At 44.7% G+C, this 15,569-nt stretch overlaps 1 protein-coding gene across 4 annotated transcripts in view; it reads right to left on the bottom strand.

Moving 5' to 3' along the window:
- Positions 1–15,569, bottom strand: part of MORN1 (MORN repeat containing 1) — a 185,747-nt gene that overhangs the window by 113,041 nt on the left and 57,137 nt on the right. For all 4 annotated transcript variants that reach the window (XR_011559712.1, XM_070759115.1, XM_070759114.1 and 1 more), the window contains 2 exons: positions 7,556–7,686; positions 4,138–4,217 (listed from right to left, as the gene is read on the bottom strand). Coding sequence is in view for 3 of the 4 variants with exons in the window: in XM_070759115.1 (XP_070615216.1) it covers positions 4,138–4,217; positions 7,556–7,686 (211 nt within the window). In the remaining variant the exon portion in view is untranslated. The remainder of the gene's footprint in view (positions 1–4,137; positions 4,218–7,555; positions 7,687–15,569) is intronic.

Below are 15,569 nucleotides of genomic sequence, written 5' to 3'. Positions count from 1 at the left end.
ACTTCTCCTGCAGTTGTCTCCATGGCCCTGGCGCTGAAGGACTTCTCGGGTTTCTTTAGGGTATTTGAAAACGGTCTCCTTGCTCAACAGCAATACAGATAGTCCTCGACTTATGACAAACAGTTCTTTTTAAAAAAATAGCTTTTATTGAGTTATATATATTAAAGAAGACAGTACATGGTTTATAATTCCTGATCATAAGCATAATATTAACATTCCATATAGGTAAAACAAAAACACAAAGGAAAAAAAAGAAAAACAACAACAACAACAAACAAGAAACATATAAAAGGGAGACGGGGAAGAGGAAATCCGCTTAAATCTCCCCTCTCCCCATGCTGTCTTTTTTGACAGCTTACCTTTTATCATTTCATCTTATTTTACGGTGCTTGATAGCAACAGTTTAACTTTGGCTAAATGCAGAGCCTCTTATCCAACAAGCTTTCTATTTACACTCACTACATTACACTTTCAATGTATGACAAAGAGTTCCTTGAGTGACCGTTCAAAGTGACTTGTGAACTGTTTTTCACATTTTGCGATATCCCCGTGAACTCGCGATCAAAATTCAGACGCTTGGAAACAGACTCACATTTATGACCAGTTTCAGTGCTCCTGTACTTGTGATTGAACGGGGAAGCTGGATTCACTGAACAATCGTGTGACTAATTTAACAACTGCAGTGATTCACTTAACAACAAGGGTGGTAAAATGAGGCAAAACTGACTTAACAACAGTCTCGCTTAGCCACCAGAGGTTTGGGGCTCAAGTGTGGTCCTACATCGAGGAATATCGGTACATGTTGGTGAACTAGTGACTCTTAACAGATGGATGTGTCTTTGAGAGACTGAGGCCGGGACTTTAAGATATGAAAAGGCAGATAATTAAATGAACCCCATTTTCTGAGGGTGGGTACCACCTCTAAACCTCCTGGGCCCAGAAGAGCATCCAAAGAGATAAAAAAATTAAAACCAACTCTTGACAGAGAAGAAAGTTGACTTGAGCTTGTCTAAGCTTCCTAATGTTTGACATTCCTTTAAAAAAATGTTTAAACAGCATTCTTAAAGTTAAGAACTGTAAAAGGAATACAGTTTAACTTACTGAAATATAACAACAGTATAGTTTACCGTTAAAAGAAAAGGTTTAGAATTTTTTTTCTTTTCTTTGTTTTGTTCTCTTTTTTTACACATTTATATGTACAGTGATACATCATCTTACAAACGCCTCGTCATACAAACTTTTCGAGATACAAACCCAGGGTTTAAGATTTTTCTGCCTCTTCTTACAAACTATTTTCACCTTACAAACCCACCGCCGCCACTGGGATGCCCCGCCTCTGGACTTCCGTTGCCAGTGAAGCGCCCGTTTTTGTGCTGCTGGGATTCCCCTGAGGCTCACCTCCATGGGAAACCCCACCTCCGGACCTCCGTTGCCAGCGAAGTGCTTGTTTTTGCGATGCTGGGATTCCCCTGCAGCATCGCAAAAACACAGAAGTCCGGAGGTGGGGTTTCCCATGGAGGGGAACCTCAGGGGAATCCCAGAAGCGCAAAAACGGGCGCTTCGGCTGGCAAAAGGGGTGAATTTTGGGCTTGCACGCATTAATCGCTTTTCCATTGATTCCTATGGGAAACATTGTTTCGTCTTACAAACTTTTCACCTTAAGAACCTCATCCTGGAACCAATTAAGTTTGTAAGACAAGGTATCACTGTACTTATGTTATGTCTGTATAAGTCTGAAGTGTGTGAATCAATGTTTTCAATGTAATTTTAATATTTATGGTCAATAAAAATCATTTAAAAAACCCAGCATTCTTGCTCTTGGTGACATTTCTGCTTTTTCTCGTTTATTTATGCTCTCCCTATTCACCTTCCCACCTGTGCTTGTGTGTGTGTTTTTATGATTTTAAACCATTGTGGGATAATCTACATGCAATTCCTTTTTTTTCTCCTTTAAGCTGGTGATCACTCTTCCAGAGATTTTGTTTTATCCGCTTGGCCACATTCCCTCGCAAACTTGATTTCTTCCTCTCTGTTATGGTCTGGGGAGCTCATGGATTTGGTCATTTCCTCTATAGTAGGGCTTCTCCATTTCTTCCCCAGCTGTTGAGCATTACCTCAACTTAAGCAGATTGAAAGGCTCAAATTGGGGCTTATTCCTCATAGTTTGTTTAATGTATTACGAAGCAGGAAGGCCGTTTATATCCAGTGGTCCCTCCACCCTTCGAAACGCAACTCTGGGCGATGTCCTATGGCAGTGATGGCAAACCTTTTTTCCCTAAGGTGCCGAAACAGCGTGTGCGCATGCTATCGCGCATGTGCGAGTGCCCACACCGATAATTCAATGCCTGGGGAGGGAGAAAACAGCTTCTCCAACCCCCTGGAGGTCCCCTGGAGGCTGGAAACGATCTGTTTCCCAACTTATGGTGGGCCCAGTAGGCTCGTGTTTCGCCCTCTCCAGGTTCCAAAGGCTTCCCTGGAAGCGCGGGAGGGTAAAAACGCCCGCCCCCATCCTCCCGGAAGCCCTTTGGAAGCCAAAAACGCCCTCTGTGCAAGCCCAAAATCAGCTGGCCGGCACACACATGCACGTTGGAGCAATGGCTCAAGTGCCAGCAGATATGGCTCTGCGTGCCACCTGTGGCACCTGTGCCATAGGTTCACCATCACTGCTTTAAGAGATCCAACTGCCTTGCAGTTTGGCTTGCTATGGGTGCATTGCTTGGAATCCTGGAAAACTGCAGGCAAACAAAATAGATAATTCTGTTCTGGAGCAGCCCAGGTTCTTCTGTTAAATGCGAAGGTATCTTTAGTTAGTGAAAGAATTCTGACTGTCGTGCAGAAGAATAAGTTCCTGAATGGGCTGAGGATCTGACTATGTAACATCTGCAAAGATGACTCCACTACAGAAGTTAATTGTACTGCCCCCAGCTACCTTGTGTCACGTGTTTGCTTGTTGAGAACCAGAGTTACATAGAACATGAAAGATTGACGGCAGAAAAAGACCTCCTGGTCCATCTAGTCTGCCCTTATACTATTTCCTGTATTTTATCATAGGGTGGATCTATGTTTATCCCAGGCATGTTTAAATTCAGTTCCTGTGGATTTACCAGCCATGTCTGCTGGAAGTTTGTTCCAAGCATTAACTATAAAATATTTTCTCACGTTACTTCTGATCTTTCCCCCAACTAACCTCAGATTGTGCCCCCTTTTTCTTGGATTCCCTTTCCTATTAAAAACACTTCCCTCCTGAACCTTATTTAACCCTTTAACATATTTAAACGTTTCGATCATGTCCCCACTTTCCTTTCTGTCCTCCAGACTACACAGATTGAGTTCTTTAAGTCGTTCCTGATAAGTTTTACCATTTTTGTAGCCCATCTTTGGACCCGTTCAATTTGATCCATCTCTTTTTGTAGGTGAGATCTCCAGAATTTGAACACAGTATTCCAAACGGGGTCTCACCAGTGCTCTATACAGCGGGATCACAATCTCCCTCTTCCTGCTTGTTATACATCTAGCTATGCAGCCAAGCATTCTACTCGCTTTCCCTGCGGCCTGCCTACACTGTTCACCCATTTTGAGTGTTGAGTTGGGTGAATCTGCCTTGCTATCATATTTTTTCACACTTTCCCCAGAAAAGTTCCTTTAAATTTCAGGCAAACTTCACTCCTCTCAGGATGAGAGGTTTAGTGGCGAAGAACAGGTAAAGGTTATGCAGAAGATTTCAGGTGAAAATGTTAACAAAAGCATACCTGGTATTTACTCATCGATATTACGGAGTGACAATAAGCTTGTCGCCAAAGAAATAAAATTAAAATTTAAAAAATGTAGGAAGGAGAGAGGGAGAAAGAGAGATGATAAAGATGGAGAAATGTCACAAACACACTTCAGAAGAATCCTACTTGACCTTTACAAGAAGACACTCTTAGAATAGAAACCAATAAACACAGTATGAGTCACCAAACATAAGAAAAAATAATAATTTAAAAAATGCAGGAAAGTAAGCTTTTATAATAAGTTAAAGCATGTTTTGGTCCTCTCATATCTCAGCCAATTTTACACCTGCTCCCCAACCAGGCCCGTTTGCCTTTAAAAGCAGGGCTGGCTTCAATTTTTAAGAAGGAGTTTAGATGAACCTACCTGCTACGTCTGGCCGTAGGCGTGACGGAAGCTTCCATTTGCTCTGTGGAGAACCTGGGACTTGGCTTTTCAGCTTCTCTCTGTAGGGGAGAGAGGAAGAAAAAGAGTAGATCGGTATTAAAGAGGTACAGTGGTACCTCTACCTAAGAACGCCTCTACTCACGAACTTTTCTAGCTAAGAACCGGGTGATCAAGATTTTTTTGCCTCTTCTCAAGAACCATTTTCCACTTACAAACCCGAGCCTCCGAAATTGTAACTGGAAAAGGCAGGGAGAAGCCTCCGTGGGGCCTCTAGGAATCTCCTAGGAGGAAACAGGGCTGGAAAAAGCGGTGAGAAGCCTCCGTGGGGCCTCTCTAGGAATCCCATGGGAGGAAACAGGGCCTCCACCCTCTCTGTGGTTTCCCCAATCGCATGCATTCTTTCCTTTTACATTGATTCCTATGGGGAAAAATTGCTTCTTCTTACAAAATTAGAAAATTGCTTTTTCTACTTTAGATCCTGGTCATGGAATGAATTAAGTTCATAAGTAGAGGTACCACTGTACTGAAATACAATGCAGATTTTTTTTTTTTGTTAGAAAAAGGGAGCATTCATTAACTGATTGATTAGGTCTGGAGATTTGTGTAATCCGAGGCCTAGAGGTCTTCTAGTCCAACCCCTTGACCAGAGGTGAAATATTTCCGGTTCGCTCGTGCCTGTCGGTTGTAGGAGAGCTGGTCGCGAAGGGTGCGCAAGGTTCTGCCCACCCACCCAGATGCCACCATTTGGGTTCTTTTACCCTCCGCGCATGAACAGGGCAGGAGGGGGGAGCCTCGCACTCCTTTCCTGACCAGCTCTCCTATGACTGACAGGCTTGAGCAAACCAAGAGCATTTTACCCTTGCAGAAGACTCGGGTGCCAAAAGAGCATGTGTGTGTGCTATCGTGTATGCACGAGTGCCCATACCCATAATTCAATTCATGGGGAGGGCAAAAACGGCGTGTTTCCCAACAGCCGGGGTGGCGCAGCAGGTAGAGTGGTGTACTGCAGGCCACTGTAGCTGACTGTAGATCTGAAGGTCAGCGGTTCAAATCTCATCACCGGCTCAAGGTTGACTCAGCCTTCCATCTTTCCGAGGTGGGTAAAATGAGGACCCGGATTGTGGGGGCAATAGCCTAGCTCTGTTAAAAAGTGCTATTGCTAACATGTTGTAAGTCACCTTGAGTCTAAGGAGAAGGGCGGCATAAAAATCGAATGAATGAATGAACGAACGAACGAACAAACAAACAAACAAACAAACATACAAACAAACAAACTAACTTCTGGTGGGCCCAGGGAGCTCGTCTTTCACTGTTTCCAAGCTCCAGAGGCTTCCCTGGAGCCTAGGGAGGTAAAAAATGCCCTCCCCCATCCTCCCGGAGGCTCTCTGTCAGCCAAAAATCTGCTGGCCGCACACACATGCATGTTGAAGCTGAGCTAGGGCAATGGTGTGGGTATTTACCAGTTATTGCAATGATACGGAAAACCAATCTTGCTATAAAACATTTCATTATTCTGTATTATTTCACATATAAAAATTATACCCTATATATATCTAAGGAAAATGTTACATGCTTGTCTGGCTAACAAAAAAGGTCAAACCAACCATGATTGGATTAAAGAAGCTATGTGCTGGACAGAGACAATTCACCCCTCTTGATTAAGTTTAAGGAAATAATTGTCTAAGTTTATGTTGACTTTAGGTAACTGACGTCCTTCTGTTTGTCTGGTTAATTAAGATGCTCTCCTGTTTATTTAGCAATCTTTGTACCCTGACAGGATTTGTCTGTATGCTATGTCACATATTAACTATATACATTGTAACTAGGTTAAGAATGAATGTTTTATATTTGTACAGACAAGAAACTGATGATAAAAGAATAAACTTGCAAGTCCAGAATCATGCCACACAGCATGATTTATTTACTTATTTATTAGATTTGTATGCCGCCCCTCTCCGTAGACTCAGGGCAGCTCACAACACCATAAAACAGTTCATGACAAATCTAATAATTTACCATTTAAAATATTTTTAAAAACCCATTATTAAGCAGACATACATACAAACATACCATACATAAATTGTATAGGCCTGAGGGAGATATCTCAGTTCCCCCATGCCTGACGACAAAGGTGGGTTTTGAGGAGTTTACGAAAGGCAAGGAGGGTAGGGGCAGTTCTAATCTCTGGGGGGAGCTGGTTCCAGAGAGTCGGGGCCGCCACAGAGAAGGCTCTTCCCCTGGGGCCCGCCAACCGACATTGTTTAGTTGACGGGACCCGGAGAAGGCCAACTCTGTGGGACCTAATCGGTCGCTGGGATTCGTGCAGCAGAAGGCAGTCTCGGAGATATCCTGGTCCAGTGCCATGAAGGGCTTTAAAGGTCATAACCAACACTTTGAATTGTGACCGGAAATTGATCGGCAACCAATGCAGACTGCAGAGTGTTGGTGTAACATGGGCATACCTGGGGAAGCCCATGACTGCTCTCGCAGCTGCATTCTGCACGATCTGAAGTTTCCGAACACTTTTCAAAGGTAGCCCCATGTAGAGAGCGATACAGTAGTCGAACCTCGAGGTGATGAGGGCATGAGTGACTGTGAGCAGTGAGTCCCGGTCCAAATAGGGCCGCAACTGGTGCACCAGGCAAACCTGGGCAAATGCCCCCCTCGCCACAGTTGAAAGATGGTTCTCTAATGTGAGCTGTGATCCCAGAGAGAGTTTGCTTCTCAACATGAGACAGCTCTGCTCAGCCCAGAGAGATATTTCCAACATGGACGAAGCATTCTAGAAACCATGTGTCTGTGTCTGTGATTTCCACATTTCTAAACATGCCAGCAGATATGGCACCGTGTGCCACCTGTGGCACCCGTGCCATAGGTTTGCCATCACAGCGTTAGACCATTCCAGATACGCACAGTGGACCACTTTATTTTTGAAATCAGTGATGGCGCTTCCACCACTCTGGGAGGCAAGGTGTCCCATTGATTAATTGTCTTCACTGTCAGGAAATTCCTCCTGAGTTCGAGTCTCTCTCTCTCCTTCTCTCTAATGATCTTCCATCTGTTATGCCCTCAGGTGCTTTGGCGACTATACCGACCCCCTCTTCTCCATGATGGTCCCCCAAGTACTGGAAGGCTGCTGTTGTGTCTCGCCTGAGCCTTCTCTTTACTCCCACTCTCAGACTCAGAAGGCAAGAACACTGGCCTGCGATGCCAGTATTCCTCCATCTCCTGGTGACCAACTGAGCTGGACGTGGACCACTCACAACAATAGGCAGGAGGAGAAGAGGGTTGAGGAAAGGCTTCAAGGGAGATGAGAAAAGGGGAAACAGCTTTTCTCCTCCCCCCCCTCCAAAATGGGCCTAGGCCCTGCCCCCCTTAAATATGTGGTCTTTCTTACTTCAGGCAGTTGGCCAGTCTGTTGATCAGGGTGTGGATCGATCAGAAGAGAAGTGAGGGGGATGTTTCTGAAAGAGACCAGGCCATGCTTGCTCCTTTGCAGATGGGGGAAACCGAAGCTGTAGCTTCCTTCTATGGGGAAAAAGAAGGGAGAATCTATGGTTAAGGCATCCCTCCCACTTTTTTGGTTTAGTGGACATTCCACAATGTTTATGTTTATGTTATGTTTATTAGATTTGTATGCCGCCCCTTTCCGTAGACTCGGGGCGGCTCACAACACAATAAAAACAGTTCATGACAAATCTAATAATTTACAATTTAAGATAATTTTAAAACCCCCATTATTAAGCAGACGTACATACAAGCATACCATACATAAATTGTATAGGCCCATGGGAGATGTCTCAGTTCCCCCATGCCTGATGACAAAGGTGGGTTTTAAGGAGTTTACGAAAGGCAAGGAGGATAAGGGCAGTTCTAATCTCCGGGGGGAGCTGGTTCCAGAGAGTCCGGGCCGCCACAGAGAAGGCTCTTCCCCTGGGGCCCGCCGACCGACATTGTTTAGTTGACGGGACCCGGAGAAGGCCCACTCTGTGGGACCTAATCGGTAGCTGGGATTCGTGCGGCAATCTTAACTCTAAGGCGGTGGGGAAATCCTACCGTATGCCCTCGTGCAGGCGGGGGTTCCAACTTACCGCCACTATCGGTGCTGATGTACGCACAGCTCTGGGTGACCACACATTGGAACGAGATTTGGCTTCTGCGCAGAATGAAAGTATCGCGAGAATACGTGCGGGCACGTGAGATTTCGGCGATTTTTTTTTGCTTCCGCTCATGCACAGAAGCAAAAAATGGCCGAAAATTGTCAAAATCTCACACGCTGCGCATACGCGGAAGCCAAATCTCACGCAGATGCATGTGCGCGCCTGCCGATCACCGAGAGCCGTGTACACAGCTCCATTTCCGCTACCAGTGCGCTGACCCCCCTCGTCCAGACAGGAACCCAATACTGCCATGTTGGTTCGGAGAATCGGTAGTTGCAGCAGCGCAAGGCTCTGTTGCCATATTTTTTAAGCCCTTTGCGCATGCACAAAGCTTTCTGTGCTTGCACAGAGGGTGAAAAAGCGTGCGTGGCAGTGGTACATGTGAACCAGGAGGGAAAGTAAGTAGATTTTACCACTGACCTAAGCCTATCCTTACCTCTGAACAAACCACATTTTTGAAGAGGTCTGCATGGGCACGACTTAGAAACATAGAAGATTGACGGCAGAAAAAGATCTCCTGGTCCATCTAGTCTGCCCTTATACTTCCTGTGTTTTATCTTAGGATGGATCTATGTTTATCCCAGGCATGTTTCAATTACGTTCCTGTGGATTTACCAACCACGTCTGCTGGAAGTTTGTTCCAAGCATCTACTACTCTTTCAGTAAAATAATATTTTCTCATGTTGCTTATGATCTTTCCCCCAACTGACCTCAGATTGTGCCCCCTTGTCCTTGGGCTCACTTTCCTATTAAAAACACTTCCCTTCTGAACCTTATTTAACCCTTTCACATATTTAAATATTTCGATCATGTCCCCCCTTTCCCTTCTGTCTTCCAGACTATACAGATTGCGTTCATGAAGCCTTTCCTGGTAAGTTTGATGCTTAAGACCTTCCACCATTTTTGTGGTCCGTCTTTGAACCCGTTCAGTTTTATCAATATCTTTTTGTAGGTGAGGTTTCCAGAACTAGACACAGTATTCCAAATAGGGTCTCACCAGTGCTCTATATAGTGGGATCACAATCTCCCCTCTTCCTGCTTGTGATGCCTCTAGCTATGCAGCCAAGCCTTCTACCTCTAAATCCTTCTCTTCTGCAGTTTTTGCTGACACAGAACTTTGTAAATACAGGCTGCTTCATATTTTCTTCCTACTATTTTCTTCCCTCTCCTTCTCTCTGGGGTCTCTGAATAGGGAGTTGTAATCCCCTTAGAGCAAAATCCGATTATCTTATGCTGTTCATCTGACTGCCCAATAAGCAAACATTCAGAGCTAAGTTGGAAAAGGCCCAGGTCTTGAAACCACCCACCTCAATGTTTACCTAGATCGCCTCCCGTTACAGGTAGTCTTTGACTTATAACCCCGGCTGAGCCCAACGTTTGGGTCGCTAAGCAGAGTGGTGCGGTGGCCCAGAGGTGGAGTTCTCGCCTCCCAATCAGGAGGCTTTGAGTTCGATCCTAGGAACAGGCAGGTATTTCTCTCTCTGGGCACAGTGAGAATATTTTTGCCGAACAAAACTCCGCACTGGCGACAGGGAAGGGCAGTGGGCCAGTAAACACTCCGCTTCATTCAGACTCCACCCCACAAAGGATTATGGAGTAGTTAAAAGGAGATGATGATTTTATGTTGCTAAGAAAGACAGATTGGTGGTGGCTTTACTTCATTTTACAATCTTTCTTAAACTGTTAGCAACGACACTTGTTAATTGAATCCGGTTTCCCTGTTGAAGGTTGCAAATGGGGATCATGTGACTCCAGAACACTGCCGCCGTCATAAATACAAGTCAGCTGCCAAAGGTTCTGAATTTGATTCGAGGGACCATTGGGTCTTAAGTGTGAAAAACGGTCATCACGGCGTGTTTGTTTTTTTTTTTAGCGCCATCCTAACTTCAAACGGCTCTTAAGTCAAGGACTTAACACAAAGACAATTGTGTTTGCCTAGAGCTGTGCTTCTTTCCTCCGGCTCTTTCTGTCGGAGGGTGAAAACGGCCTTCCGGTAAGCAAGGCGGCCTTGGGCCTTTTGTCAAAGGACATTGGTTCTTAACACTCCATCTCTCTCCCTCTCTCATTAGCTTTCGCTGCACTGGCATGTTTGCATTCGAAGGGGAAGCAGAATGCTGCTTTCAGCATCATTTCCAATCTCTTTTATGCACTAATAGTTTTCAATAATGACACTGCAGCTGCCAAGGGTTAACTCTTTGAGGGCACAGAAAGTGCATGTCGACACAGGGGAATTTCTGGGGGGTTTGGTGACCTCGGATGGACAACTCCATCGACCGTTCTCCCAGCCCACTAAATCTGACCTCCAAACTGCAGAATCCAATATTTCTTTCCCAGTTGCTGCTGCAGCTTCCCCTCCCCATTTCCCATATCTATCCATCCATCCATCAATCCGATCTATCTCCTATCTATCTATCTATCTATCTATCTATCTATCTATCTATCTATCTATCTCTTTCTCTCCTATCTATCTATCTATCTATCTATCTATCTATCTATCTATCTATCAGATAGATAGATGAGAAAGAGATAGATAGATAATCTATCTCTCTTTCTCTCCTATCTCTCTCTCTCTCTCTCTTGCATCTATCTGTCTGCCTGCCTGTCTTGTATCTATCTATCTGTCTATCCTCTATCTATCTATCTCTTTCTCTCCTATCTATCTATCTATCTATCTATCTATCTATCTATCTATCTATCAGATAGATAGATAGATAGGAGAGAAAGAGATAGATAGATAGATAATCTATCTATCTTTCTCTCCTATCTCTCTCTCTCTCTCTTGTATCTATCTGTCTGCCTGCCTGCCTTGTATCTATCTATCTGTCTATCCTCTATCTATCTATCTATCTATCTATCTATCTATCTATCTATCTATCTATCTATCTATCTATCTATCTATCTATCTAAATTATAGGCCTTCCGGACAATATACAGTCAAAGGATATGTTGTCATCTCTGAAGCTGGCCTGACTGAGGCTTCAGCGTTGGCACGCTGGGACTGAGGAACTAGGAAAAGGGGAATAGAGTTAGTTGAGAACCAAGGACATACCCATGGGCAGCTGAAGAAAGGAGGAGCGATGCTACCAGGCAACTGGACAGCCCCTTGATTGGACCATGAGACTGACTGGTCGGGAAACTGGGAGAAACTTTTACTTTTAATTAGGTGAAAACTGCGGGAACCTTTTAGAGTCGGTTTTCACCAGTCAGTGCCAACACAGTACGTCCAATAAAGCTTGCTCTTTTAAGGAATCTACTTGCCCTGGAGTTCAGCTTGCTATGGGTGTATTACTTAGAACCCTGACAAGTGTTATAATTCTCCCATAGGATGGCTAAGTCAGGTGTTCCTTGACTTACGACAGTTCGTGTGGCAACCTTTCAAAGTTACTACGGCAATGAGAAAAGTGACTTGGGACTGTTTTTTCACAGGTAGGACTTTTGCAGGGTCCTCGTGATCAGGGGGATTAAAATTCAGATGATAGGTCATTGGTCCGTATCTCCTTCCTTCTGAGGTCGGTAAAATGAGGACCCAGATTGTTGGGGGGCAAGAGGCAGATTCTGTAAACTGCCTAGAAAGCCCCACAAAGTGGTATATATGTCTAAATGCTTATAGGAAGAAATGAAGGAAGGAAGGAAGGAAGGAAGGAAGGAAGGAAGGAAGGGCAATAGCTTTTAGACTTACGGTATATACTGCTTCATAATCCTTTTTCAGCCCTCTCTAAGTGGTTTACAGAGTCAGCATATTGCCCCCAACAATCTGGGTCCTCATTTTACCCACCAAGAAAGGGTGGAAAGCTGAGTCAAACTGCTGTCAGTCAGCAGAATTCGCCTGCAATACTGCATTCTAACCACTGTGCCACCACCGCTCAGAAATTAGAGGACAACAAGCTCTCTTTCGGCTTTGGTCAAGGATGCTGAACAAAAAGGCCAATCCTGTTTCTTACTTTCCATAATGATATTTCTATATTACCATCATTTAATATTTCTAATACTATGTACATTTTCCTTTACATAGGTCTTACATCGGTATCCCTTTTTATTTCTATTTCCAAACGATTCTCTTTTCCTTTCTTTTCCTGTTATTTAACTCAGTTAGCTATTTAATTGATTATCTTCATTTTATTTTTTATTTTAGCTTTGTACCGTGTTTCCCCGAAAGTAAGACAGTGTCTTACTTTCTTTTTATCCCCAAAAGCCCCACTATGTCTTACTTTCGGGGTATGTCTTATATTGGAAAAAAATTGTCAAATTTTTTGTTTTAACCATAAAATTAACATTTATTAACAACCTGAAGAGTATTGTATTCACCACAAAACAGCAGATGATACCCCAGTATGCCAGTGTGTATGTTTTACTGATGTATGATTAATACTGTGTGCATTACTGTATTTTAAGCGGGAGGCGGCAGTGACAAGTGCAGGGGACGGCGCGGTGACGTATGGAGAGGGGGACGGCGCGGTGACGTATGGAGAGGGGGGCGGCGCGGAAGTGGGCAGGAGGCGGCACTCATTAAGATCAGAGGGAGGTGGCAGACGTGGCGGCGTATGGAGAGGGGGACGGTGCGGACGTGGGCAGGAGGCGGCGCGCAGCTAGATGAGAGGGAGGCGGCAATACCCCCGTGTTTCCCCGAAAGTAAGACATATGTCTTACTTTCGGGGTACGGCTTATATTAGCCGATCCCCCTGAAACCCCTGATACGTCTTACAATCGGGGGTGTCTTACTATCGGGGAAACAGGGTAGTAATCCAACTTATCTTAATCTTTCATTTCCAAGAAGAAAGAAAGAACATAAAACAGAGCAAAACTCACTTAACAAATGTCTCGCTTAACCACTCGGTTGTCACCCCTTGAATCCTCCCTCTGTGTCTCTTTTAATTAGGACAGTGATGTTTTTTCCTGATCAGCAAGATAGAGATCGTCCCCTCACCTTGGGAAAGAACACAGCAGTTGTGAGCAGGGATGACTCGTTGGGTAATGACCGAAGATGGGGGCAGTTTGACCTCCACCTCCTCCGGAGGAGTGAAACACCAATTAATTATCTCTTTTCTAATATTTTTTTACAACCAGCTCAATTACAACACAGCAAGCCCGCTAATCGCCTGTGTAGGGCACCGGAGGGAGGGTGGGTAGGAATAAACGCCGAGGAAGGAAAGGAAGGGGAGAAACAGGATCAGCCCTAAGCACCTGTGACTGAGAATGTCAGGCTGCAGGCCCGGCTTCTAATCATGGGCACAAAGAGTTATGGGCCTATCCTGGCTGACCTCAGCGTCAGAAGTCAGTCTTCCCTTTTAACGGGGGGGGGATGGGAAGAAAAAATATTGCTCGGGGTGGCTTCAGCTCTGCCGACGGTATTCCCTGTAAAGGTGACCAGACACCGTTCATTAGCCTTTAGTGCTCAATTCAATTACCAATAAATGTCAGTAATTAATAAGGCAGGTGTGGGGGAAGGTGCTGAGATTTTTTACGCAGGCGAGGCGTCCGCGGGAATGAAAAGGGAGGCCGCTGGGACTGTCTTGAGCCCTTCCTCCTGGGTCTCTAATGTCCTGGGGAACAATCAGGTGGCCGCAGACTTATTTATTTTATTTATTTATTTATTCAATTTTTTTTAAATTGCTGCCCTTCTCTTTAGACTCAGGGCAGCTTACAGCATGCTAGCAATAGCACTTTTTAAAAACAGAGCCAGTCTATTTGCCCCATCTCAGAAGGATGGAAGGCTGAGTCACCCTTGAGCCGGTGATGAGATTTGAACCGCTGACCTGCAGATCTAGCAGTCAACTTTAGTGGCCTGCGGTACTCCGTTCTACCCACTGCGCCACCTCGGCTCACACACAAACACACACACCCAGGATGCTGGGACCGTCATAAATACGAATCAGTTGCCAAGTGTCTGAATTTTGATCACGTGGAGGATTTAGGGGCAGTGATTTCTGACAGTGCGGTCAGGCGGTAGAGAAAGCAAGTAGAATGCTTGGCTGCATAGCTAGAGGTATAACAAGCAGGAAGAGGGAGATTGTGATCCTGCTGTATAGAGCCCTGGTGAGACCCCATTTGGAATAATACTGCGTCCAGTTCTGGAGACCTCACCTACAAAAAGAGATGGATCAAATTGAACGGGTCCAAAGACGGGCTACAAAAACAGTGGAAGGTCTTAAGCATAAGATGTATCAGGAAAGACTTCATGAACTCAATCTGTATAGTATGGAGCAGTGTTTTTCAACCAGTGTGCCGTGGCACACTAGTGTGCCGCGAGACATGGTCAAGTGTGCCGCGAAGCTCAGCAAGAGAGAGAAAGAGAGAGAGAGAAAGAAAGCAAGACACATAGAGAGAGAAAGAAAGCAAGAGAGAGAGAAAGAGAGAGAGAAAGAAAGCAAGAGAGAGAGAAAGAGAGAGAGAAAGAAAGCAAGAGAGAGAGAAAGAGAGAGAGAAAGAAAGCAAGAGAGAGAGAGAAAGAGAGGCAGGGAAGGAGGGAGAGATAGAAAGAGCAAAAAAGAGAGGAAGGAAGGAAGAGAGAAAGAAAGAGGGATGGACAGAGTGGGGAAGGAAGGAAGAGAGAGAAAGAGGGAGAGAAATAGAGCGAAAGGGAGGAAGAGAGATAGATAATTTTTTGTCCAAACTTTTTTTAGCCCCCCCCCCCCCAACACCTGTTCAATGTGCCCCATGATTTTGTATATGTAAAAAATGTGCCGCAGCTCAAAAAAGGTTGAAAATCACTGGTCTGGAGGACCAAAGGGAAAGGGAGGTTAGTTTCTGTTCCATCCTCAAATGTTCAGTCTGCATGGATCTTAGTGAACATATGGAAATCGGAAACCACGGGAGGAGAGGAAATCTATCACAGGTGAAGGATATACAACTGGCAGACTTCAACTGAGAAACATATATAACATGCTAGGTTGGAAGCAAAGGCGGGAGGAGATTAAATCAACACTTTCTATATGGTCAACCACCACCACCACTACTCCAAAAAAGAAAGAAAAATGCATATTAAAACCTCCAATGCCCAGGAGAAAGCTTTTTGCTGACTTGCTAGATTCTATTATTATTATTTTAAAATGCAGAGATTTGGCTCTTTTGCAAGAATGCGTTCACCCCAGCAATCTTCCCCACATCTGGATAAAGAATTTTTTTGGGAAAAAAAAAAAAGCAACTGCTTGATTGAAAAGAGGCAAGGCTCTCTTTACACACACACACACGCGCACATCCTCTGGATAATGAGATCTCTGCCAACTCTAGGGATCTGGGAGATGGGCACACTTT

The sequence above is a fragment of the Erythrolamprus reginae genome, chromosome 8 (assembly GCF_031021105.1).
Source record: "Erythrolamprus reginae isolate rEryReg1 chromosome 8, rEryReg1.hap1, whole genome shotgun sequence".
Lineage (NCBI taxonomy): Eukaryota > Metazoa > Chordata > Lepidosauria > Squamata > Dipsadidae > Erythrolamprus > Erythrolamprus reginae.
Note: the sequence above shows the minus strand (reverse complement) of the source record. Positions and strands in the feature narration are given on the sequence as shown.